General features: G+C 39.9%; 1 protein-coding gene across 4 annotated transcripts in view; it reads left to right on the top strand.

Moving 5' to 3' along the window:
- grik4 (glutamate receptor, ionotropic, kainate 4) overlaps positions 1-27,940 on the top strand; it is a 307,117-nt gene that overhangs the window by 169,519 nt on the left and 109,658 nt on the right. For all 4 annotated transcript variants that reach the window (XM_088619597.1, XM_088619595.1, XM_088619594.1 and 1 more), the window contains 2 exons: positions 20,768-20,932; positions 24,754-24,851. In XM_088619597.1, coding sequence (XP_088475723.1) covers positions 20,768-20,932; positions 24,754-24,851 — 263 coding nt within the window. The remainder of the gene's footprint in view (positions 1-20,767; positions 20,933-24,753; positions 24,852-27,940) is intronic.

Raw genomic sequence — 27,940 nt, forward strand, 5'->3', positions numbered from 1 at the left:
TATTGTAATAAGCCAGTAAAGAAAGAAATGCTTTTAATATTACAGCACATGGATTATGTGCTCCTATGATGTAACGAGTGGCTGAAGACCAGAGATTTCCATCGTTCATTGTTGAGAGAAGAAGGCTGCAGTAGCCAAGGATAGAATGTTGCTTTTGAGTGCTGACCATTAGATTCTGACACTAAAACCGAGAAGGAAGGGAGTTCTGTGGTTTGTAGAGTTACCTCTGTAGAATTTAAAAAGCTGAGAGCAAAACTCTGAAAATTTCAAAACAGACTGGTAGTGCCTTAGGATAACCTCAGTGGAATTCCATGAGACTGAAAAAATGTCTGAATACAATAGGAGCAAACGTGCACAGTTCTGTTTTTACCATGAGAGAAAAGACAAAGAAGGTGGCTTTGAATTACTTATCTTTAAAAACAATAAAATTCTGGGCACAGCAAGCCACACGCCGTGAAACACACTCCAAGCTCTGCGGCAGTGCTGAACAGATGTGGTTCACAGCATGCAGTGAAGAAGGACATTGCTATCAATAAACATTATGAAATGGCAGAATAATGAGAAGATGCTGTAGGAGCGATTTTGTGTTTAAAGGCATCATGTGCCCTGTGTGGAGGGGTGTTATTGAGAATGGAGCAGAGCTTGGCAGAATGGCAGAGGCTGTGCCAGGAACTTTGCCAGCTGTTCTCCACAGAGACTCTGTGGAAATGTATCGCAGCCCAGATCAAAGACCCCCCCCAAAATGAGAATTTTTAAAAAAGAACTGGGCAATGTGCAAATTATGCTCCATAACCAAGTTCTGCATGGGAGCTCACCTTAAATTAGAAATGGCTATTGTAGATTCTGCTGCAGCTTTAGCATTTTTGTCTCTCCTGTTTCTATCATAATTGTTCTATGGTGACGGAATACTCTGTTTCAGTGCACACACAGTTTCTCTGTCCTAAAAGCCTCCTGCTTCCAGACTCTCTTCGTTTATTATGGGAGAGGTACTTTAATTCATCTCACGGCCATCCCTGTCTCCCCTGCATCCAACGCCCCTCTTTCGGAACATGAACAGCAGAAATGCACCTGACTGTGGTGGAGCCCTTCAGGAGTGTGCCAAAGCAAAGCCCGCTTGATGAGAGGCTTGCGATTGGTGGGGGCAAGAAACTGTTTGTTTGTCAGATGCCGTCTGCTGATCTTCCATTGGAGTGGTGGCCATTGATGGCTCTCTCTCCTCAGTAGAGCCTTGGGAGAAAAGACTCACAGTGAGAGTCAGTTGGTATAGACTGTTTGGAAGATACAGAGAAACGTTCCAGGAAGTGTTTAGCTCACGGAGAATGACACACAAATTAGTGTCCAGCTATAAGTCTGGGAGAATGTCAGGCATGTTTGTGTTGTTTGGTTTAATGAGACAGCTCGGCCTGTAATGGAAACGTAATGAGTCTGCAATGAGGTAGGACAAATAAATAAAACATGGTGCATCTCTAGTACTGGAATCACTTTTCTGAGGCAACCGGCCTTAGTTTATCATTAGTCTGTAATCTAATAAGTTTCCCTATCACAAGCGATGCTGGGCATGCCTACGAGACAAGTGGCAGAGAATATAGACTTCTCCTTGCAGCTGACAGATTGTGAAGAACAAAAAATATAAAACTGAAAGTCATGTAGCTTAAATAGAGCCATCTCCTGCTTAGCTGTCCTGCATGCTAAGCCGCTAAGAAGTTATAGAGGAGTTTTTGAAGACAGGATCAATTCTACAGTCTTTGCAGGACACTCAAAATAGGCAGTGTGGGGAGAGAGAATTGGTGCAGCTTTCGTACAGTGTGTGTGACATTTAAGGCTCCCAGAGAGAGCTAAGACCTTCAATTGCTGTCAGTGCTGAAGAGATTCAGATGACAAAAAAAACTAGCATTATTTTCAAAAGTGCACCTTCTTACTTTTCCTTTTCTGATGTGGCTGTGGCTGTTTGTTCAGCTCTAGCAGTCGTTCAACTCCAAAAGACAAGGGCTCTGCTGAGCAAGTGCATTCTATTGCAAGCTCTGATCTCGCAAACCAAACATGCCATGCCACAGCAGCATGTCAGGCCCAGGCACTGGAGCAGTACGCCACCAGGCAGTGAGACGTTGCTTTGGGTTTAAAACAGATGTGTGTAAAAGCACACAGGATGGCAGTTGTCTGGATTTTTCTCTTAAAAAAAAAAAAGATAAGATTTCACTTGATAGCGTTTTTGCCGGATGAAATAAGTATGCCACTCACTTTCAAATACTCAAGAGCAGACATTATATTGCATATACTATAACATTGTACATTATACTTTGTATATTGGAGCAAAGCTAGAACTGCCCAGAAGAGCAGATAAGGCCAGAACATAATGCCAGATTGAAGAGAGGATTCTTGACTGCCAAAACAGGGTTTATTAGTCTAAACTAGTCAGGTTCATAATACAGTACTGTATGATTTATTATTGGGCAGTAGTCGGGTTCCATACTTATAACTTGAAGTTTGTGGGTTCAAATCCCAGGTGAGACACTGCTGTTGTACCCAAGGTGTAAGGTGCATCACCTGAATTGCTCCAGTAAAATAGCCAGTGGTAGAAATTAAGTTAGCCCAATAAAATATTAATGAGTAGCAATCAGTAATTTGTCAGACAGTGGCCCCGTAATGGCGCCGACCTTAAAAATCTTCTCTCACTACTGCACCTGGAGTGCACTCTGCTTCCCCCGCATCCCTGAGACTGGCCTGATCAGCGCTACTCGGTACTTGCTCCATAAACAACAAGGCTCAAGACATTATCAAAGAAAAAAAACTGACCTCCTGTGCTTAACCGAAACCTGGCACAGACAAAACGATGGACTGCTGTTTAACCAACTAGTCCCTCCTGGGTATGGTTTGTTTGACCTTCCGCGGCTCTCAGGCAGAGGCGGGGGCATCATTGTTATTTACAACCTTTTTTACAATCTAAGTCCTATAACTATACCTCCTCCCTGATCTTTTGAGTGCCTTGTTTTAAGTGTCTCTATCCCCCAATCTACTATCATTGCCACAGTTTATAGACCACCCAAATCCAGTGAAGCCTTCTTAGGTGAGTTTGCTGATTTACTCTCATTTTTATGCCTTAAGTTTAAAAGGATCCTCATTTTAGGGGACTTTAATATACACATTGACTCAAGGTTTTCTAGTTTGGCAAAAGACGTCCTTTCTCTATTGGGATGTTTTGATCTTACTCAGTTTGTTTGTACCCCTACACATAACAAAGTCCTCCCTCCTTATCCAACTTCTCTGGTTCCCTTCTCTCCAGCGTGTCTCTTCTTGACTCAGCATCCCTCAATAAACTAGTCACACATGAAACCCACCACCTATTTTATCTATTTTAGATCCCATTCCCACCACTTTATTTCAGTCCTGTTTCTCTTCTCTCTGTCCCAGTGTCCTCATTATTATAAATGAATCCTTGAGCACTGGCATTGTACCAACGGTCCTCAAAACTGCTGCCATTACCCCCGTGCCAAAGAAGCCTAACATGGCTCTCGACAATCTTAACAATTTTCGCCCCATCTCCAACTTACCCTTTCTTGCTAAAATTCTAGGATGTGCTGTCACATTCCAGTTACGTAACCACCTCATGACAAACAACCTTTTCGAACCCCTCCCATCTGGCTTCCGTCAACTTCACAGCACAGAAACTGCCCTGATCAAAGTCACTAACGATCTTCTAAAAGCTTCTGATTCTGGTTCTCTTTCTATACTCATCCTTCTTGATCTCAGTGCTGCTTTTGACACTGTTGACCATGACATCTTACTTTCTCGTCTCGAGACTGTGTTTGGAGTCTCTGACACTGCTCTCAATTGGTTCAAGTCTTACCTCACTGATCGCTGTCACTTTGTCTCTCTTAATGGTTATAGGTCTGAAATTGGTCTTGTTTAGTCTGGTGTACCTCAGGGCTCAATACTGGGCCCCTTGCTCTTCAGCATTTACCTGTTTCCACTTGGTCAGCTTTTAAGATTAGATGGCCTCAGCTATCATTTCTACGCTGACGATACTCAAATATACATCCATACCAAACCTGACACTGATGTGGCTGTCTCTAGTATATCTAATTGTATCTCTGACATAAAAACTTGGATGACTCAGAATTTGACAAGACTGAATTCATGCTTATTGGCATCCCCCATCAACTTTGTAAAGTAAATCCTGCAACCCTATCTGTAGATGGTTCTGTACTTGAACTTCAGTCTAAATTGAAAAACCTTGGGGTGATATTCGATTCTGGCTTAACATTCGACCCACATGTGCAGCATATTGTCAAAACATCTTTTTTCACCTCAGAAATATTGCTAGACTACGCCCTATGCTATCACTAATTGTGGCTGAAAAGCTGATCAACACATTTGTGTTCACTCGAATTGACTACTGTAATGCTCTACTCGCTGTGGTATCTAAATCTACTCTGAACAAACTGCATTATGTCCAAAATTCAGCAGCCAGAATCCTTTACTTTGGTTCCATTCTTCACCCCTCTGCTTTTCCTAGTACCACCGTCCACGGTCTCCTATGTATATTTTAATTGTGTTTTATCTTGTGTATTCTTTTTATTTATTGTTGTTCTTATTCTGTAAAGCACTTTGAGAAGCCACCTTTAAAGGCACTATATCAAATAAAGTTTTTTATTATTATTATTGAAGCCTGCTGTAAATCATAAATACAGACTGTGGTAATAGAGACATCATAAAACCTCCCAAAGTCAGGTGTAAATTAGAATTGAGCCCAGCAGTAATTTTAAACTATACTGTTTTCTTTCCGTGAATGTTTGTGCATTAGCTCTAATTTAGTTGCTGATTAAAAACCACAGTACAAAGCAATTTGCCTTTAAGTCAAGATGAATAAATGTTTACAAGTGACCTGCGTATATTCAGGCATTTACATTCAGTTACTCCTTATTTATTTGTTTGGTTGATTGTATTGGCTTTTCCTACTGGAGCAGGCAATCTTAATTTTCCCCACAACCTTAAACTCTATACAACCTTCATTGAGATCCACTGGCCTGTCTTTGCACCCAGCTCACATCTCCTAAAAAGCAGAGGGGGCACCTTCAGCTGTGCTGCCAAAGTAATTACGTCATTAATTATGTCTTCTTTGTGAAGCCCTGCAGGTTACTTCTTTCACCCCCCGCCATCTCACAGATAATTCATGATCACAGTACTGGGGAGAAGTTACATTGCATTGTGATATTTGGTAAGCATGGGTTTCATTAACCTAACTGGTGGGAGTGGGGCAGTGTTTCGCTCCTAGTATTTATTATTCCCAACAGGTAAACCCATCTTGGTAATAAGATAACGCATAAGCAGGCATATTCTCCAGAGTGCACTTAACAGTATCACGATGGGAGAGACAAAATTGGAAATACGCTTTTATTTGTCATGCAGTTGTGGAATATTGACTTCTGCCTCCTGCCCAGCGTGTGGTTCTTTTCTCTGTGCTTCAGTTGCTGCACTATTGACCATATGCTCAGGATGAGCACCTCATGAGCTGACTTTGGTGCTGTCTGGGCTAGATGGGTTAGGCCCTCCTTGTGTTTGTTAAAAAGCACTGTACAAAGAGAAATAAAGAAAGCAGGCCTGCCCTAAAAACTGTGGTTAGAAGTCCCAAATTTATAGCTAAATCTATATTTAAAAAACTTATTTTGAGTAGAGTTCTATATTGCCTTCCTAATTTGTACACTCCCAGCAGGTCCTGCTGCAAGGGCTTTGATCTCAGCCTGTGCTGTAGTTGTACAGTAAGTACCTTGGGTTCATACAGGCACTGGAGAAGACAGGAACTTAGACTTTCTGTGCAAGATCATACAGAGTGCAAAACCTGTTCTGTAATCCAGGACATTTTATTTTTCCATTTCCTTAGTGGAATTCACATTAACTGTGGGCAGGTGGACTGCTGGGGTAATTATAAGCATGCTTATCTAAGGCATATCTTTGTTTGACTGCTGTTTTGAACCTCAGTAATTGCCTGTAGATAGCAGTTGTGATTAATGGAGTGAGGTTTAATATCTTGATTTTTTTTATTAATGTGCATCACAATGTGTTTGTTCTGCACCGCCTTCGCAGTCAAGTCTTTTTAGGAATTAGAATCCCAAAGGATGTGGATAAAATTGTGCTTGAATCGGTCATTTCAAGAGAAGGGAAAACGGTTACGTTGCGTCTGAATTCACGGCCCTCTGCTGTGCCATTTCTCTCATCTCTGCAGTTAAAAGTGTCATGTTAAATCTTGGAAAAAGTGGTATTACGTCTTAGGAGTTTACACTGCTTCACTTTTAGAGCATGAAAAAGGTTAAATAGGTTCAGCCCATCTAGTAAATTTGCTATCAAGTATCCAAAGGATCCCATCCAATAGGTTTTTGAAAAAAGCCAGCTTATCGGCTTCAACAACAGGACAGGTTTGCAGTTCTGTAGATTGGTACACTCTTGGAAATTGTGCACCAGTCTTTGAGACTTCTGAAGTGATATGGAGACTAGCAGAGCTGTGAGGCAGTGGGAAGTATAATTATGTATGGCATTCAGGGGATTTAGCACCTCTGATTTAACATTAGTTTTTTTGGTTTGTTTTTGTTTTTTTTCTAAACCCAGCTCCACCCCCCAACTTTGGAGAACTTCTTTATTTTTATTGATTTTTTTCACTCTCACATTTGTGTTCTTATTAGACAATAAAAAAAATCTTACATTCAGGAAAAAATATTAATTAAAAAACATAACACTAAACATCCAGTGCCATTCAAGTATGTCTCTAATGGGCCCCAATAATTCCTATACTCATTAAGTTTCCCCTGTAAATTATATGAAATCTTTTCAAATTTAGCTTGTGATACAGCTTCTTTAATCCATTCTTTGTACGACGGTCCTGTACTGTCCACCCATTTTTGCAATATTATTTTTTTGCGGTATGTTTAAAATTTTGTACTGAAGCAGTTTATGTATACTGTACTGTACATGTACTGTAGCTCTAAATGGATAACTAACATTATGCCACACAGTATCCCAGTCTATGTCCTCTGACCCTCCACAGAGATTGGCTGTCCTCTGAGATGCACAACTTTTAAAAGGAACAAGTAATAGGCTTATTCCAACTTTTAAAAGACTTGTCTGACCTTACATTGAGAAGGTTGTAAAATGTCCCAGCCTTCACTTGTATGTTAGTCTGGAATAGTGTGTTGCTGTAATTACCCAGTTCTTGTTTTAATTTACCTAACGGAAAGGTTTAAAACAGTAAACTTTTAAGTTTTGTGTAATTTAAAAATGATATTGCTGGAAGAGGTGTTTGAGATAATTCAGAAAAGGACAACAATTTGTTATCTCTAAATAATGGTTGATCTACAGATAATGAGGCTTCATAAGATAACATTTTATTGCAGATTTTTAATATTTTAAAAGAAGAACAAATTGGTGTTTCCATTAAAGATTTAGGACATACAGTACCTTGCTATAATACAAACCTTCTAAGGAGATACCTAGCTCCGATGCTGTGTCATGCTCAGTTTGTACCCAATCCTTTTCTATTTCTGCTTTAAACCACTCCTTTGCCTGAGCTGAGCCAAATGCCAAGTAATAATGATAACAATAAGGTAGGTCTAACCTACCTTTATTTTTTGCTGCACTAAGTCTTTCACAAGAACAACGAGTTTTTTTCCCTTTCCAGACCACCGATGTAATCGTTTTATGCAGTGCCTCAAACCATTTCTTGACAATCTCTACAGGTAGCATTCTCAGTGTATCATTTACTTTAGGTAGTATTGACATCTTGACTATATTAATTCCAACTCACATGGAAATAGGTAAACATCTCCATCTGAGTATGTCCCCATTTATTTTATTTAAAGAGTATCTTTAACATCTCTGGTAGCTTTCAAGCTAGACTTTATTCACAGCCCCAGATACCCTATCTCTGTTGTAACTCGTACAGGGTGAACAATCTTATGATTCAATGATAATGAATTGAGATACATAAGCTCTGTTTTGCTCATTAATAACCTGACATCTTACCAAAACTTTCAATGACATCTACTGATGCTGAGATTGGTTTGTGCAAATCTGTTAAAAACAGTATCACATCATCAGCATAAAGAGCAATCTTACAAACATTTTTATGAACACCTATACCTTTTTTCTGGACTGATGCTCTTATTTTGCAGGCTAAAGGTTCGAGTGCTAAATTAAATAGTAAAGGTGAAAGAGGATACCCTTGTTTACGCCCTGTTAGTCACTATAGATGCCTGTGGACTGCGATATAAGATTCCAACCCAGTTAATAAAATATGGACCATAACCAAACATTTTTAGCACATTAAATAAGTACTTCCATTCAACTCTGTCAAAGGCCTTCTCAGCATCCAGTGTGCATATAGCTGATGTTGATTTACTGAGTTTAGAATGATAAATCAAATTAAACAGCTTTCTTGTATTATCTGAATAATATATATTTTTCATAAATGCTGTTTGATATACATTTGTTTAACATTATATTTCTGATTATCTGCTCCAGTCACTCACAGTATAGCTTTACTGGAGTGACTGAAAAGTTTGGAACATCAGGCTACAAGGAAACTGGTAACAAACAGCAGCTACTGTATGAAGGCAACTTTGTTGATAACTTTGTTGATAACCAAAGCGTACCAACTCAGTCATTTGATTTTTGCCAATATGCAATGTACAGTATGTGGGTAAGATTTTCATGCTGATTTTCCCTCAGCCGAAGAAAAGGATTTAAAATGAGTGGATATCAATTAATTAAATCATTTTGGAGTAATGGCTTCAATAAATCATAATATAAATCATTAAATAAATTAAATAAATCATAAAGTCACTAAATCAGGTGTAGGTATGGAAGGCCTACTTCACTGACTACTCTTCATCGTTTCTTCCAGTTTCCTACAAAGGAATTGCTATTCAAATACACTCCTCTATATTTAATGATGTTGATGTGTTATAAATGGGCTCATTAAACAACCATTCAAGTTAATGGACACATTTCCCTTTTTAGCAATACAGTTTGAATTTGTAAACACAATGAATGGAGGCGGCATTATATCCAGATTGAACTACTGTATGTCATTCAGTGGGATCTCAAATGTGTGCAGCTTCTGACACGTGAAAGCCAGCATCTTCACTGTCGTAATGGAAGAAACAGTGCTTGTGACAGGGGTGCCCCTGGTCTCATCAGTCATGCTGAGTATATTTTGCAAAGCCTTATTATAGACCGTGGCACACCTTCATTAAGGTTTTCATTTGCTAGGCATTGATATGTGATTTTTTAAAAAGGACAAACAAACTCTTGCTGTTACAAAATTAAAAACAATTTGCCCATGGTACATTTTAATTTAGCATCCTTAATTATTTATAGAACAAGTTACCACTTTGCTGTGCTGTTTCTTTAGCAAACTTGCAGCACACAGATGGAGCTGTGGTTCAAAACAAGGGTGTGTCCTCAAGCTTCTTTATGGTTGCTGGATTTGTACTCCACTATCTGTAGTGCCAGTGACCGAAATATTTCAGCTTTCTGTCTGCTGCGAGTGAACAGAAAACATACTCTTGGAACCCAAAATCTCACAAATCATAGATGAGGCTATAGCTACTTCCATTGGGGAGTCTAACTCAACTAGTTTTGGAAGTGCTGCTCATCATTTACCGCTTGAAAAATATTAGTTTCCATTGTGTTAGCAGCAGAAATCCTTAAAAAAGTTTTTTTTTTCTATTTTCTGAAAAACAAAAAAATACTTTAAAACTCATTTAGGGAGTCTGTTATTCACAGAGCTGTAATTAGATATTATCTCTGGTGCCAAATGATAAATTGGATCGTAGTTTAAAATAATTGTCTGCTGTTGAGGAATTAATTTGGGGTGATTAGGCTACTTCATTGTGCTGCAGTTACAAGCTGAATTGGCTGGGAAGAATAATGTACCCATAAGCCAGTGCTAAACCCTGGGGAGTTTATTACACCAAGCCCGTTATACTAGTATGAAAGAGAAACCAATTGAATGCAGGCAACTGCAATGCTCTGTCACACAACCCATATGATAAAGACAAAAGCTTTGTGCTTGGTGCAGTGCATCTTTGCAATGCACTGTATTGAAGGTATCTTATAATTACCCCCTACCCCCACCTCCCCCCAGACCCAAGAACAGGAGAGTGGTTTAAAAAAACAGATTTTATGTTTTAATGGTTTTGATTTCTTGGATAAACAAAAAAAAAACAGTGTTTTAAGGCAGCACCAGTTCTCTGTCATGAGGCCTGTACCTTGAAATTACTCTGCGGAACAGCAGGTCAACAGTAATAAAGCAATTGCTGCAGCAGTGCAGTTGTCTTAGAAGATAGGGAACCAGATTAATACTTTTGTGGAGTCACGGATAGCAGTGTAAATTGGGAAAGGAACACGAAGCATAAAAATTATGAGTGAGACTCAGAATCGCTCCGTTTGCTGCAAAGCAAACCTTCCTGTAGGAGTGTATAACGTTGGGAAAAGTTTAAGGGTGCAGAGAAAATGTTAAGCTGATTGTGCTCTGCCTTTCGTGCTGAGCGGCAGTTTCACAGAGCCTCCAGTGATGCTGATAGCCATACAGGAGCACGCATGTCTGGTGGTGGCTACAGTCTGAAGCCATTAGATCTTTGCCTGTGAGCTAAGCTTAATGGCTGGCCAGGGGGGAGTTCTTGACACATAAGGCAAACAGCGCATTTCCAAGCCTGAGAAGGTTTCATATGAAGTAAATGCTCATTTAAAGGCTTTTGTATATTTTCTTATGCATTTATGTTTGTACGGTTCTCTCTGTATGCAGCCAGCAAAGATAATTAAATCTTTCCTTTTTTTTTGTTCTTTAGTTTAATAACCAAAACCAACGTGCGTCTTGTTAGGGTATGCTGTGCCAAAAGAATAGTGCTAGATAGTATATTTTAATGGCACACTTTCAGGGAATCAATTATATTTTATAGGCCTCTCTTTCATCATGGGCACTGTCTCACAGCACTTTAAACGGTGAGTTGTTAGACTTGGGCACAATAAAATTAATTTAAGCGAGTTATGATTTCAGGACGACCATGAGTGTAGGTAAAATCTGAGAATAAATCATTGTCAAATCCATAGATAATGAGTTAGATACAAAGCTCTTTAATATTAAAAAAAGCTGCACTGAATGTACTAAATGGCCAGTCTGCTGGTAAATCAGTGGTATTGAAAGGTTGGAGTAAATCAGCAACCAATGTGTGACTTGATAATTCACCCTAAGGATCTGCCACAGGGTACAGAACTGTCTTTCTTTGTATATTCTGAACCTGGCTTCCATTCCATTGAGCATAACCCATTATGATTACAGCTTCTCACAATTGTATTTCACAGATTTCCCAATATAAACTAGCATCTGTAGATCCAGGAATTCAGACAACCGGGGGTGAAAATCCACAGGGATTGGGCCATAATGATTTGCTAACCAGGTTGGTCTTGATTAAATCAGATATCTGCTTTTTGCAAAAAAATCCAATGGTGGATTAAATACATAATGTCAAAGGTTTAATATCTTGAAAAATAAATACTTTGTGGTCATGCCAATACTACAGACATGTAGGGATATGCAGGTTAGGAGCAAAATAATCATTAGTCCTTCAACGTGGAAAAATCCACAACTGCAATGATCAATGGAAGACAAACTTTTAACTTTGATTTCCTTTCTATTTTATCACTTTCCTTGTTGGGTATTTGTTATTAAATGTGTTTTTTTTTTCATACACAGTACGTGACTAGACAAACTACCATCAGTGATAAATCTACAGTTAGAGGATCTTAAATAATATGGAGTCAGACCATTTGTGGACTGGCAGGCATCTTCTGGCTCTCCAGGAGTAAATTCAGAAGCTCAGCTTTCAGTAACGCTGCTCTGTGGACTGGGAAATGATAAACACTGGGCCCAAAATTCAGACACCAGTGAACATAGCCTGATCCGGATTTAACTCCAATCTACAAGGGCACTGCACAAGGATAAGAATTAGCTTTCTGTGTCATTTAGCCTTTGATTTTTAACAGTGAGAATCCTATTGTCTAATCCAGCTCTTTCATTACAGATGCTGGTTTCACCATTCTGCAAGTGGTACTCTGACATTTCTGTTGAGTTTCATAGTTCATAAGGAAATCCCACCCTTGCACATCCAACATTCAATCAAATAAAAATGAAAATGTTTCTCCAGTGAAGAAAGTGTGAGTAATGTCTTGCCTATCCTAGCAACTGACACTCTATAATAGGTAAATAAAAATAAAGCTACAGCTTGCCAGAAACTAATAATAATAATAATTGCTTACACTTATATAGCGCTTTTCTGGACACTCCACTCAAAGCACTTTACAGGTAATGGGGTCTCCCCTCCACCACCACCAATGTGCAGCCCCACCTGGATGATGCGACGGCAGCCATAGTGCGCCAGAACGCTCACCACAAGGGTGAAATTCATGCTGTCGAAATTCAGCAGCTGCTCCCAGGCCTTGCTGGTGAGCAACCAGTAGGCCAAATCCAGCAGCTCATTTAATGTTAAACCAGGCTCCTTAACTCCACAAACATCACAGTCCCGAGCCGTGGATTAATTACTCGGCTGCTCCAGATCCCTCAGCTTTGTCTGTACACAGACTTTAATCACAGCTTCCATCAGACACAGGCAAATGGTGCCTTGGAGAAGTGCTTCAGAATGATGCCCAGCTTAACTTTTAAGAGAGAGATGTTTAAAGGAGTTTCTGGGTTGCGTATAAGACTGATTCTTGTTGAAAGCCAAGTCTTATGGAGTTCAGTTTTGATCGAGGGTAGTGTTCAAAAATTGATGTCCAGTGGTCTGTATTATCTTGGAGAGAACTGGGTCATTTTTACAAAGTTTTCTATGCCCAAGCTTCTGTTGAAGAGGTCAGATTCTTGGGTTAAGCAGAGCATTTTTTCCTGATGTTTTGGGCCTGGCTGCTTTTATTTGAGGTTCTTTAACTCTTAGTTCCACAGAAACAGGTGCATTGTAACCCTGAGTCAGAACTTGTGTTCATCTGTCAAAGTCGGAATGAATAGCAAGTGTTATTTGCTTTGCGAACTGGCAGCATATTTCATTAATAAATAACTGTTAACTAGACTTTGAAAAGTTAAGTTACTTTGGAGAAGCCTAGGAGATGCAAAAAAATTAAGTTGTGTTTTCTATTAAATGAAAGTCTTTCCTAAGCATTACCCGTGTGATTTACAGTTACATATTTATGATAATTAAATATTACAATTTCAACAAGGTGTGAAATGATTCTTCATGGCAGAGAGATTCTGTTTGCTTATTTATTTCATGTAGTTGAATGCTCACTTAAGAGGGTAAGGTGATGTCTTTTTTGGCGCCAGAAAACAGATGTGGTGTTTTAGCAAATCAGGAAAAGAAAAAATGAAAATCCTCAGCATGTTAACGCTTTTACAGATTCCTAGTATAATACGAAGGAGTCATACTTTTGTACTTGGTGAACAGTGCTCAGCCAACAGTTTAAGAAAATTCCATAAGAGGTGATAAGTGCAGTGTTTGAAGTGTAAATAACACTTTGTAACATTGTCAGCACTTTGTCAGCATTTCCAATATGATTGCACGAGAATTGTCTTGGGATGTTTCTGTTAAGTGAATGTGAGGCAGTCTGCTTCTGTGCCTAATCACATGGAAATGTTAACAGCTTGATCTTTAACTCCTGCAGTCAGATAGGCATTTGCTTTAGCTTGTAAAATTCTGTTGTTGAAGCTGAAAAAACAGATGATTGGCTGAACAAGGTTTCTATGAGCACATGGTGAATTTTGGCTCCAGGGCACATGTGTTCTAGAACTACTGTGAAGAGGCATGTGACCTGTTGTGATTAACCAGAGTGAAATGAGCATATATGTTCCTGATGCCATAACTGTCAACAATGAGCAAAATAATCCCAGATGGAGTTAGATTGGTTATCACTGATCACTGTCTTTTAAACATTTAAACTCTGATGCATTGGTTTCTAATCAGGAAATGTTTTGTGAATGAACTAGAGAGTAAATAACTGGTGTTGATAGGTGCCACACTGTCAAAATAAACCTTTCCCCACACAGTAAGAACATTTTTATAGCTTAGAAAAAATAAGGGCATTTTAAACTAGGGGAGGAGCCACAGGGAAATTGGCCCAGCATCTTTGGAAATTATTTGTTCCAGAAGTATTTTACTGGGACCTCATATTCCAGTTACAACCATTTTTATCATGTTTTGCTATACGCCTTTAATGATTTTCCCAGTGTACTGAAAATATACAAATAGGCTGCTTGTGTACTTGTGTTCATTGTACAGTAAATGAGCAGATGCACTAAAAGTACCTAAGGCTGCAGGTTCAGGGTAATGTGCTGAATTCAGTTTACTGTTTTGATCTTTTTTTTTTCAAAAGAAAGCTCTTTTGTAAAAAAGATCAAAGATTTCCACAAAGGCTCTTATTGCTTGACTTTTTCTTGTGCTGTTAGTTGTTGTGAAAATCTGTATTTCCATGTAGAGAAGAATGACATATTACTTTTTAAGCTGAAAATCAATTTTAATACCTTAGGTAAGGGAGCAATATCAAATAAGAAATCACCAAGACAGAAAATATAGCGTTCGATGCTTTTTGAATGAAACACGTGTGTTCAGATAGTATTAAGATTAAGACAGTAAGCAGATCTCAAAGGAAAGCTGTACTGAAGATAATGACCCTAGAAGTGTGTAAAAAAGGACAACATAATGAGAGGTAAAAACACGCTTTTAAACTGAAGAAGTTGGCCATTAAACATTACTGCTGACCTTGAAATAATTCCTGTCTCTGCTCTTTAATAAAATTGGCCTGCATTTTAATGAGTACTAAAAATATCTCCCTTTCCTTTTTTTGAGCACACCAAAGGAGAACAATCATTAGAATACTAATACCTGGGATATTAAAGCCCATTAGCTTAATAGAACACCCCTGAATGTAAAGCTGCCTGGCTTTTTTTTTTAAATTATGCTGATCACATTGGCTCCCTGTTCTTAACAGTTTAGGAGCACCTTGTTTGTTTTGTCCGTGAGATTAAAAAACATCACTTTTGACCTGTCAGAGCCCTGTAGGCTTACAGAGGCATGAGTGAGAGGCGCTCCTCTTCTCCATTTAATGCTGACTTTCTTATAAGGTACTGTGGAAGAGTATGTCTGCACGTTCTCATTCTTGTACAGTACAGTACAGGAGTTGTCACTGTCAACCTTTAAATAACTGGTAATTCCAAACTGCGTGCATTAGATATTAAAATATATTTAACAGCTGTGTATGAGTGTTAAACAGTTCAAGAAGAATAATTGGGAATTTGACATAAAGATAATTTGGGAGTGGCATAAAAAAGGGAAGACTGTCAAAAGGCACAACGGAACTTACTTTATATTACTCCCTCCCCTCCCCAGCCACACACAGGGGAGGATGAAGTCTGCTGAACTTGACACTGACTTCCAGATCTTCCCTCCTGTTTATCTATGTATCTATACATTTATGTGTCTGCTTCCAAATGTCTTTTCTTATCAGCCAGGACCCTAAGGTCTCAGCTGTTACAGGTCCTAGCTCTGCTAGAATCTGGAATTTTGATAGGTTTCAAGCAACGTGTAAAGACATCCATATTCATACCTGGTCGTGGTATTGACCTGACGAATTTCTTTTTTGGGGTCTGCTTTTACCTTTTTTTCCCTAACATCCTTTGAGTAAACTGTGCTATTTACATTTACATTTACATGGCATTAGAATAAAGTAAAGCTTGTCCTTATAGTACATGAATTTGTTTTGCCACAGAGACAAAAATACGGTGTGGGAAAGGCACATGAGGTTAGATTGAAATAAGTAAGGCTTAATGCTTGGTATCATTTAAAGCGAGGCAGATGAGTTGCATTACCATTTAAGCAAAAGGATTTTCTGCAAAAATAATAAAACTCAGAAAGTCAAATAATCCAAACAGTCCTGCTTTATAAAGAGGTTTCTGTCTCTGTTGCCTCAGTAACATATCAAAATACAGATGAAAACAAGTTGCGCCTGTAAGTATTTCTAAGCAGCCTGTAATTGCAGAGAATTGAATTCTGCTTATCTCCGGGCACTGGTGCCGTGGAATTGAGTTGCGCTTTCAAGTCGCCACACCAAAAGATAAAGAAAACTTCCCCGTTCTGAGCTGTACAGCGGGGTAAATACCAGTACAGTCGTTCACCAGATGCATTATTATGGATTCAATTAAATAAAACTCTTCTTCAGCAGTTCAAATACCATGCGTCAGAAAAGAGCTGAGGTCTGGGAAGACCCGTTAATTAGACAGAAAGTAACAAACAGAAGGAAATTACACTGTACTCCCAGGAGATGGAAGAGGTTCGCTTACAGGATTGTAGGTAATAATGGTGTCTAATGGTTTTCTGTTCCTCTGATGGCTCACGCCCACTAACGTGGTATCTCCGGTGTGAGGGAGAGCAGCAGGAGCTCGGTAGGGTTTTAGGATTTGTGAGGGACCTGTGCAAGTAGGTACGAGCGTGGTAACTGTCCCATCCATGTTTCCTTACAGCAGGGATGAGCTCCATTCTGCCTAGCTTTTAGGCTTGAGTGTGGAGTTAAAAGCTACCAGACAGATATCACTGAGTTACATTAATTAATTTAATTATAATAATTGCTTACACTTATATAGCGCTTTTCTGGACACTCCACTCAAAGCGCTTTACAGGTAATGGGGTCTCCCCTCTACCACCACCAGTGTGCAGCCCCACCTGGATGATGCGACGGCAGCCATAGTGCGCCAGAACGCTCCCCACACATCAGCTCTCAGTGGGGAGGAGAGCAGAGTAATGAAGCCAGTTCACAGATAGGGATTATTAGGAGGCCATGATTGGTAAGGGCCAATGGGAAATATGGCCAGGATGCCGGGGTTACACCCCTACTCTTTTTGAGAAACGCCCTGGGATTTTTAATGACCACAGAGAGTCAGGACCTCGGTTCTACGTCTCATCCGAAGGACAGCGCCTGTTTACAGCATAGTGTCCCTAACTATACTGGGGCATTAGGACCCACATAGAGCGCAGGGTGAGCGCCCCTTGCTGGCCCCATTAACACCTCCACATTAGAGACCTATCCTTCATATCCTCTGGCCATTTTATAATAAAACCCCCAAAATGTTGGTTTACATGCGTTATACATAAATGTAGAAATGGTAGGTTTAGTAGAGTCCTGTTCTTCAAAGCTAATAAAAATGCAGCGTGTCACTGCACCCTGAAGTGTTAGAGGCATACCAATGACTGCCTGTGCTAGTCTGAAGGGCTTCAGGTTGAAGTAACTTTCCTCCTGTCATTCTACTTCAGAACATGTGTGCACCAGGGAATCCAGCTCACTGGGGGACACTGTTCTTTTTTTTTCTTTTGCAGCCTGAAGTCTGCGGTAACTGTCATCACTTACCCTGTGGTGCCCTCTAATGAGCCCAGAGCATTTAGTTTATAAAGAGAGAAGAGGAAGACCAGAGGAATTAATCCCTTCACCAGGGAGTGCTCTGTGAGGTCCCTGGCTGCCTGTATGCCTGTTTGTATGGGCAGCTTCCACCAAAGTGAAATATTCATAACGACAGCTGGGTGGGAAGGGGGAACACATGGCATCTGCAGTTTCTTTCTGTACTGGAATCTCATTGAATACAAAGGACTTATTTAGGGTTATTAAAAAAGCCCCTGTGGGTGAATCCCAAATTATGTATCTTTAATGTAAGAATGACCAAGTGCTCAGTCCTTCAGATTAGAAAGACATCTTTTATTGCTATTTTGGCACCTTGCATTGCTCATTCATAGGGAAGGTTTTGTACAAGTGCTTTTAAAGCTGTTATCCTAGGTGTGACTGTTGATCACTGCCTGCTGTTCAAACTCTTATTTAAGGGATAGTGAGTACAGACCAAGGTAGGTCAAGTTTAATGCTGAATCTTCGCGTCTATTCCTGCATGATTCTTTAGCATGGCCAGCTCCTCCGTTAATCAGACAAAGAAAATCATTAGCCTTAACAAAACAAAAAAATATGCCTTAGAATGGTTTAATAACTTGAATAGCTGACTCTGATGGTAGGAATATACCTAAAATAATGCTTCGATTTCCATTCCCGTGTGTGCTGGATTGTCTATGAGTAATCACATTTCCAGGACCTCCCTTCATCTCTTACCCTGCCCTGCTCTGGGCTGACTGGGTTAGCCCTCTGCACTGTGAGAAATGACACTTGCAATATCCAGCAAGCGCTTAAATGCCAAGAAACACCCTCTAGGAATCTTGCACTGCCCCAGGGCAACATTCTCATTCCAACATAGTTTTCTTTAAACCTGTATTGTGTTATTCAGAAGTAGGAGGAAATTCAATAATAAAATTAAAATCACTTTGACTACAGCAAATTACATTTAATTTTAGATACTGGACATAATGGGAACCTTTCAAAAGTCTCAGTGAGAACAGTGCACACGCAAAATTGCAAAATCAGTGTGATCCACTTCTTCATGCACTGACAAGAAGACAGACAAGGCTGTTAGAGCTCTGCAAGGTTTGTCTCTGCCTGTTGGAAACCAGAACAAACAGGTTTTCTGTGGGTCACTGGACTGGTTATCACAATATCCCAGGCGGAAGATTGCTTCATTGCATTTAACCTTTGAGGCTGAGCACGAATCCAGCTTTTATTCTCTCTCAGCTTCTAGATGATGGAGCAGAGTCTATGAACTCCATCCAAAACCCGCAGGTCTAGTTCCCATGTTAGCTGAGCCATGCCTCAGTACCAGGCAAATATTCGGGTACATCAGAGACTAACAAGTCACCTTCTGCATCTCTTGTTACTGTAATGTTTCCCACAAAGCAGCATTCAGTGCAATATTCAGTACATTAGACAATCAGGGTTTTGGCTTTCTACTTACTGTACCTTGTTTGTGATCTTGAGTTGGAAGTAGACTGTCAGTGGAGGATGAATTATGTAGAAAGTAAACAGTAGAAAGCATTGGGCCTCATTAAAATGAATGCACAGATTCTTGGTAAACCCGATCAGCGTAGCTGGACATTGAAGGGAAGTCATAGTGTCAGTGAATTAAACAGTACTGGAGAAATATTCATTCAGTATTTTTTTCAGGAATTGGATGATCAATTGTGGATGTTTTTGGTGTCAAGGGGAATATCATTTTACTGCAGGGACCAGCCTTTAGGATCAGACATGTCAAAATACTGTACGAAACCATTTCACTTGGTCAAGAGCAAATAAAGCTAATTAAACATGGACCGGTTATTTATGGCTGTAAGCTTGAGGCTCCTTTATTTAAATGAGAAATGTTGTGACTTGTTGTTGTTTTTTAACAGCAAAGCAACTAACTATGTCCTGAAGGCCTTCACTGTCTAGGCCTGGTGAAGGGCTCCCCCTAATCACAAACTTACCGTTTTCTGGGTTTGTTATGGAGTATGGTAACTGAACTTAAGTGGTCTAGGCCGTTTCGACATCCTTAGCAAAGGTGCAACTCCAGCCCTCCTTGAAACCCTTGTCAAACCATTGATTTTAATTTCGACAGAGAGTTCTTATTTCAACCCAGTGTTACCCTGGTATAGCGATTCATGTGCAAGTTTGTTTTTCTATCAATTTGTTTGGTAACTGAATCTTTTACATTGAAAAACCTTCTTCTAAGACCCAGTGCACAGGCTTCCATTTTATCAGCCGGTGGCATAAGCTTGGGCCTCATTCTGGGCTGAATTCCCACTGTTCCCACTGGCCATCTGCCTTCTTTCTCCAATGAAAGAGGAAAATGTCATTTTGTTCCCACCTATAATCTAAACCTCTTTTCACTCAGAGCAGGTGCAGTTCAGAGCAATTCGCAAAATATTACAAATGTAAAGATAACAGACTTTTCCTACATAAGCAGCATCTGTCTTCCTTTGCCATTGTCTACTTTTCGGCAGGGAGCTGTTACTAATTCCTTTTCCCATAACATCTTTTTCTTGTAACGTCTCAGTTTCTCAAGAGCAGTTCAAATATTTATTCATCACCAATGTTTAGGAGAGTCTTACCTGTGCCTCTGCTTGTGGAAATGTGTGCAGTTCAGGCTCTTGAGTGTCTGCTTAATCAGGAGGTGTCCATTTCTCCTGCCCAGGACCTTATACTCCAAAAGCAGTGCCTTTGTGTGTTTACACAGAGTGACGGATTACAGATTGAACTGCAGAAATGAAATTATCCTTGCTTTCTCACAGGCTATAAACCAATTGGCTTCAGTCATGCCCCAGAGCCCAGCCTAGAGGAATATTGTTTACCCTTCATTCGTAGTTATTTAATTTCCAAAACAAAGCCTTGATAATATATATATTTTTATGCCATTCTGCCTTTGGAGTTTTGAGATTATAGTCAGACCAATGATGCATGTTAGCATGCTGATACACACCTGTATGTAACCGTGCAAGAAACTGTTTAAAAATAACCTGCGCAATAAAGGTGTTATTACAGAGACGATCATATGCTATGATATTCCCTCTCATAATTCTTCAGCCCATCTTATCTGAATTTCTATCGTAGGGGTTACCTGTGAGACCGAATTTTTGTTTGAATAGTACTTTTGGCATTTATGGGAGGTATGATCATGCTTTATATGCATCGCTGACCACTGGATTTCAAAATGAGTTAATGCTGACAAAGCAAAAGCCTTTGAGTTTCCACCGGACTAGAGCTGAGGGATGGCCCAGGACCCAGATGGACATGCTTGTCTGACCACCACTGTGTCTTCATGTCTGTCTGGTCTGTTCCTCAGCGGCGATCTTGGATGACCCCATGGAGTGCAGTCGAGGGGAGAGGCTTGCTATCACCCTGGCCAAAGAAAGGATCAACCGGGCTACCAATCGATCCCAGACTGCCAAACTGGAGGTGGACATCTTCGAGCTCTTGAGGGACAGCGAGTACGAGACTGGAGAAACCAGTGAGTGCTGAGAGAGGGCTTTGTGGCAGTAGGTGGTTTAGTAGTGTACGTACATTGTCAGCCTTTAACAAAATACTTCATAATACATATGTCTGTGTTCTCCCACTTACTTTCACACCTCGTACTGACTGTAGCACCTGTTGCACAAATTAGCATACTTTCGTGGAATAATCCACAATATTTATTGCCATGCATCCTCTGTATGAAATTTTAAAAATGAGAACTGCATTGTTACTCATTACCACTGAGAGACAAGAGTGTGACTGTGAGTGTCACCTTCGCTGTGGCTTTCACAATTGCACAGCACAGAGATGAGCAGGTGGCTGTGGGACCTATAAATGGCCAAGTCCCCAGTAGTTTAAAACCAGCCAGTTAGGCCGTAACGATGACATGATACGTTTAAAATCATACATCAGAATTCAAAATTGCTTAGTTGTTGGACACACTTCCTCTTACTGTATTTTACCTGCGTAGAGAGTGGGATTATATCCCTACCATGCTGTACAGGTCAGGATGTGTTCACATAGAGCAACAGAATATACTACACTGTCGGCAGTAGGGGGAATAGATTGAAAGAACATGTTTTTTTTCATTAAAGGAAGGAAATTGGCAGCACCACAGGGAAATGTCACACAGTCACTGCTACCTGACTAGCAAGTGCAAAATATTGAAACATTCATTCCACTCTGCTTTGTGTATTCCCTGTTAGCTGCTCCTTTGCTGGCTTTTGAGAAGCAGGATGAGAATTTCTGAAGCCCCTTAAGCAATAACAAAAATGCTATTGAGTACAGCTTCCCTGTAATCAAGCATTAAAACTGACAGTTTGCACAAAAACATCCCAGCAAAGGAAAACACTGCTTTCCTTTGGTAACAATAATCTGTATACAGTATCTGTCTTGTGATACTATGACTCAAGAATGCTAATGTGTTTTACCTTTTATAACCAATCACACTACATTTCTGATCTAATGCTGCATTGCCTGTGCTAAAAAGAGCTTTACTCCTTATGAGCTACCTGTGCCAGCTGAGCAGGGGACTAACAGAATGGTCTGCCCTGAGTGCAATTTTTCTTATCCTAATAGTTTTCGGTAGTTCATACAGATCTTCGACCAGAGTTTCTGGGTGTACTGTCAGCACCGTAGAAATGTGCCATAATTTTTAGATCTACCTCGTTCTAGGTTTCAGCAGGTAACTCTGTAACGTACGGTAGCTGCTGTCAGGACTGAGGATTTTTAAAGGCAAGGTGTGTTGCTTCATGTGTTTTATCTTAAAGTGTCACCTATAAATGCCTTGCTGTGTTTTTCTGGACATTCCTGAGTCCAAGTCCTTTTTAAAATGTATTAAAAGGGTGTATAATAAAACTAGTTAAAGAAGTTGAAATTATGCAGGAGTGTATTGGTTGTTAATGTGCACTTGGACTGTTTGTTTGGCCATTATCCCAGTGCTGAATGTGTCTTTAGTCCTTTAATTGCTAAATAGGTAGATACACTGGCTTTTTGCCTTCCACTTGATGGCATGAATATTATACCACCAGTAGTGTTTTTTACTCTTATAACTGGCTGTTTGGGAGAGAAGAACCCAAGCTTTAACGCTTGTTAATCTGCATTGATCAGAATCTACAAACACTTGATGACAGCAAGGTAAACTATAAATGAGCAGCCACTATTAAGTATTGCCTTAGCTAATTCATCACATTTACCAATGGGACCTAATTTACCATTGTCAGGAGCTGCTCACCATTCATATCTGTTCCTCTCTGTAGATTCTCCAAAAAATAAAAAGCCTACTTTTCGACTTCCAAATACAGATGTCAGTTTTTTTTTGTGTTAGCTTAAAACAAACAAAAAAATAAACGTGGTCTTTCTGATGAGATGTTATACCAGAAACTGCTTGACCATTGAAGTCCCCATGGCTTTTAAAGTCTGACCTCTCTAAAGTATCCCCTTAGTCCAACTTGTGCAGCAGTTTCTTACTTCTCCACCAGATCTGCTGTGCAGTGGGGCTGCTGGCTTTGAATGGCTGCCAGTTGTCTCCCAGGTGGAACTGCACTTTAGTGGGAGATGAAGTGGGTCTCTTCATCTCCTTGTCCTCATCGTTTTGAGAACCTTGAGGATGAATTGTTTTATGGAAGTGTAAGCAAAGCTTAGTGGCTATTAAGGCTTGTACACAGCAGTGTGTATTCCTCTGAACAGTCAGGTTTCTGGGATGTTGAATCTAAACGAACCTATGAGAATCCACCTGTGAGCAAAGCTTCTGCATGTGTAGGAATTCTGATAATTTGTGTGAATATTATTGTTCTTTCATTCCAGTTCAGGATTCTGTTTGGCCACAGAGAGTGAACTGCGAAGGCTTTATCAGGGGATCCCACAGTTGTCAAATCAAGGGCAGAAAGGCTTGAGTGTGCGAGGCATTAGTATGCTGTACCACACAAAATATCACAATATCACAAAAAAATGAAATTATTTCCAGCCTGAAGAACACCACCTCACACTCATCTGATCTGACAATTTTCATTCTTTTATTTGGTGAAGTCAGGCAGACACCTGAAAATCCTTTTAATTCCAGAGCCTTGCCCTGTGAATTATGCAGCGAACAGGGTGGGTGATTAGGGGATTATTTATTAATCATTTGATTGAGTGCACTTTTAATTTCCTGAATTCTTCAGTGTAGATCCCCAGTCTCAGTCCATTGGCTTCAGAATCATTCATTTTGTGTTTTATTCTCTTTTATCACTTCCCTAGGACCCCATGCTGTGCATGCTAGACTCCTTTCTCAGCACACTGGCCATGGAGTCTTAATTAAAACACAGGGATTATAGCCTCACCTGAAATTACTTTTTGTTCTACAGCGAGAAAGATTAAAACAAACTTCGACACAGGAAGAGAAAAGCAAACAGTGGAATTTTCAGGTCCACTGTAAATATCCTCCCAGAGATAGATTCAATAGAATTATTCATATTTCATTAAAAAACGTGCCTAAATGTGACTGTTTTTGTCCTTCCATGAAGTTTTGACTGCCATGTGGTTTTGAGGTCTGCCTACCAGTAGGAAGAAACATCACGGCCAGCTAATAGCTAGCCCAACTCAAACATCTTCCTTTATCTGCTGTTGTAAAAAGTAGTTACAGTATATTGGTTGTCATTGCCTGTGATTCCTAATGTTCAGTTCCAAAGGGATGTAGAAAACTTGGAGGTTTTTTTTAAAAATAAAATGTGTATTTAGGGACCTAAGAGCTGTTAAGCTGATTCATTGAATTCAATATGGCAAATTCAGTTTGATTACAGGGCTCTGGTGAGCTGTTATTGACAAAAAGAACCTAGTTGTGTTTTGCTCTTTTCCCATGCTGTTATATAATTTACTCCTCTTTGCAAGGGTTTAAGAGTAAACAGCTTAATACAGATCAAGTCGTGACAGTGTGGTGTATCCCATTCACAGTATTATTAAAGTCATCACTTAGGATATCAGTAGAAGTCGTGGAAAGAAACATCCTGATCTCTGAATTAAGTTGTTTCGAGAGCACATGGGTTAGGATTACAATGCTGCATCAGTTTCTGCTTTGTACTTAATCAGAATTGCTGTGGTCGGCATTGAGTTTTGCCGGGCGTCACATTGATTTTAACTCCTGCTAAATTGCTTAAACAGAGGCAACAACCATTTGGCTCTCCTGTTCAAATCATATTGGTGTCAGCTACAATCATTACAGTACGCTACTGTGCTGGCAGCGCTCTTGCTACAGCCTTTCAGACCAGGCTCAGCGTGACAGGAATATGGAAGACGAGTGGGAGTGCTAGGAGCTAAACGGCTGTCTTCTCCTTCTGACAGTGTGCCAGATAATATCCAAGGGTGTGGTGGCTGTTCTGGGGCCCTCTGCCAGCCCGGCCTCCAACTCCATCATCAGCAATATCTGTGGCGAGAAGGAGGTGAGCTTGCCTTCCCTGTCCAAGGGTGTTCACAGTTGAAATGAGTAACTGCGATGTGAGAAACAAAACTCACAGAGAAGGTGGTTATCAATACAATTGAAATGATTGCTGTTTTTCAACGATGTTGCCATACTGTATATCATGGTTGTCTTTTTCTTTTCACACTAATAACCTGCACTTCTGTTTTTTCCTCTTCTGTGAATATACACTTTGCTTTGCTTGTTCACAACGATAATGTTACTGTGATTTACTCCAGTGAATGCTTAAAGCCTTAATCATCAGTTTTCTAAATATAGTAGTTCATAGTGTTAGGGTGGCTTCATAGCTCTTGGGTTCTGGATTTGATTTGATTTGACGGGTGAGCTTTTTGTGTACAGATTGCATATTCCTCCATGTTTGTGTAGCAGTTTTGCAGGTTCTCTAGTTTCCACCCGTCCCCCAAAGACATGCTGGACAGGTTAATTGGCGTCTCTTGATTGTTTGTATACTGTACGTGCGTGCACTGCAATGTTTATTGTCCAGTGTGTAGTCCCCTTAGCACCTCTTGCTTCTGGGATTCCACAGCTCTTTCCAGGAATTAGTGGCTTTCTGATAATGGATAGATACTGTAGATGAAATCACAGGTTTGTTGTAGTTCAGTGTGCCAAAGCACTGTAAAACCTCAGAAGAGCACAGTGAGACCATCCTTACATACTGTAGCAGTATTCACTTCTGTATTTGTGTTGGTAATCTTGCATTAGAGCTGTATCCTCAGATAAGAGGTTATTTTGCTCCTGTTGTTATCTTGATGATGTGTCTAGCTAATGGGCTGAATGGCCATATCAATAGCCAATTTCAACACAAAACAAGAACACTACAGTCTAGCTGATGAGGTGTGAAGCACGTTAATTACCAGTGTCTGGTATTTAAAAAACAATAAACATTTTTAATTAGAAACGTTAAAGATTGCCCATCTTTAACGGTAGTGGAAAGGAAGAGAAAGTTGAGGAATTTAGATAATGGCATTATGAAGTCTTACCTCCACATGAAATATGAAAAAGATCATTTGTGCAAATGTTTTATTTGATTTCCATCACACATGCTGCACGTTCAGACATTTGACTGTTATGCCAATAGCACCACGATTAGATGGTATCTGTAATGACTGTCAAGAAAATAGCATTCAATACGGTGGCAGCTTTGACAGTCAATTATAGAAACAGAAAGCTGGGTTGATAATGATGTACATGTATGCAGGTACTGTACCAGAGTTCCTTTAGTGGTCGACAACCGTCTTACATCTATATACACAAACACACTGTGTTTGTGTATTTTTGACGCCATGTTTGCAAGAGGAAGGATTTGTTCTCCAGAGCTGATGTAAAGACACTGAAGTAAAAAGAAGCTGTATGCTGTGGCGACTCCTGCAGTAGATTTTCAGTCTTTGGGGGGGATGAGAAGTACAGTGCAGTAAATTACATTGTACTGTAATCACAGCAATAGCAAAACCAGTCACTGTCCCCAGAGAGATTTAAACAGGATTGCCTGTCATTTAAAAATGGTAGGTCTCAAATGTGATGAAGCTCTTCTCTCCTTGTGGAATACTAAAACCCAAGCCAAAGACTACATTTTTGTTTCCTGACGGATACATGCTTTGGGTTAGCATCATTCTGATGCTCAGAAATCCAAAACAGTTTCTGAGGGAGTTGTACACAAAGTGCATCAGTTAGCCAGGAATGTCGAAATCTGTCAGTGCACTTCGTTCATCAGTGCATCTGTTACCATCCTCAAAGAGAATATGAGCCTTGATTTTAAAAATCACTTGGATTTTGAGGAAATGTGTGTTTTTAAAGAATTTCTTTTGAAGCAGCCTGACTTTGAAGGTTGTAGAAATTACTGCACATTCACCCAGCTGGGGTCCAATGACACAAGAAAGTTTGAGTTTCCTGTTGTGTGGTAGGAAACTTAGTTTTTTGGTTTTAATATTCTTAGCACTGTTTCAATGATATTTAAACCTGAACGATGTCCGAAGGGAAATTAGTACTTACATACCAGCTCCTGCAGCTGTTGTGGGGAGAAAGAAATTACATTCAGCTCAAATCAATATGTTCACTATCCTTTGAGTACAAATCAAACAGAATACAACAAGGAGATGCAATCAAATCACCAGATGAGCTGGTTTTGGTCACTTTGTGTTCCTGTCTTGCCCCTGATAGAACAGGGTTTGTTGTTAATTGCTCAAGCATGACATATTGCAAATGGCTATGCAAGTGCATCTTGAAACTGACTGGGAAAGAAAGTGAAACAAATTTCATCAAGAAAAAAAAGGTCTTAAGATTGATTTTATGAACTCACAGTATATATGATCATTATTATTCTGAACCGTAGTGTGAATTGCCCATCAGATCTTTACTTACTCCTTTGCACAACTGGAACAGCTCAGATGTATTACTGAAATGACCACTTTCCAACTAGCAATCAGCCCCCTGCTCATTCTGCTCACACTGTCTGTCAGTCAGCACAGTGTGACTGTTGCAGTTGTGCAGTCACTGCCTCGCCTTTTGGGATTCTGTGTACAGTGAGCTCTTTCTACCTCCTTACTCCCAAGTGCAATGTCCAGACTTACTCTCCTGCTGTCTTGTAGAACCCACAGACTGTCATCCAGGGCAGTACAGGTTGTGAAATGTCCACTCCTCTCATGTAGCTTTTTTATAGCCCCCTTTGGAGCTGTTCCATTAGTTCTATTTGTATTGATTTGTGGATCTGGTACAGAAGTACTGTTACTTTCTGGTTTTTGTGCAGTTTGAACTCTTGTTAAAGCTCATTTTGAATTTCTGAGGTAATGCACAAAGGTTTTTTTTTTCAGTTTAAGATGTTGCTGTTGCTTTGTCTGATGTACTTCAAGTGCCAGAAATATTTTATTTTGTCTTTGTTGCGTGTCCTTGTTCTCACAGCTGTTTCATGGTTTTCCTAACCTCCCTTAAGAATACAATTGAAAATTGTTTTTGAGTTGCTGATGGATACCCTCCTTAATGCATAATAAATGCTAGCATATTTTTTTTTGATCTGCATGATTAGATACAGCAGCCTCTTTTTAACCATGCTGTTTT

This window comes from Lepisosteus platostomus, chromosome 25 (genome assembly GCF_059453375.1).
Source record: "Lepisosteus platostomus isolate fLepPlt1 chromosome 25, fLepPlt1.hap1, whole genome shotgun sequence".
Classification (NCBI taxonomy): Eukaryota; Metazoa; Chordata; class Actinopteri; order Semionotiformes; family Lepisosteidae; genus Lepisosteus; species Lepisosteus platostomus.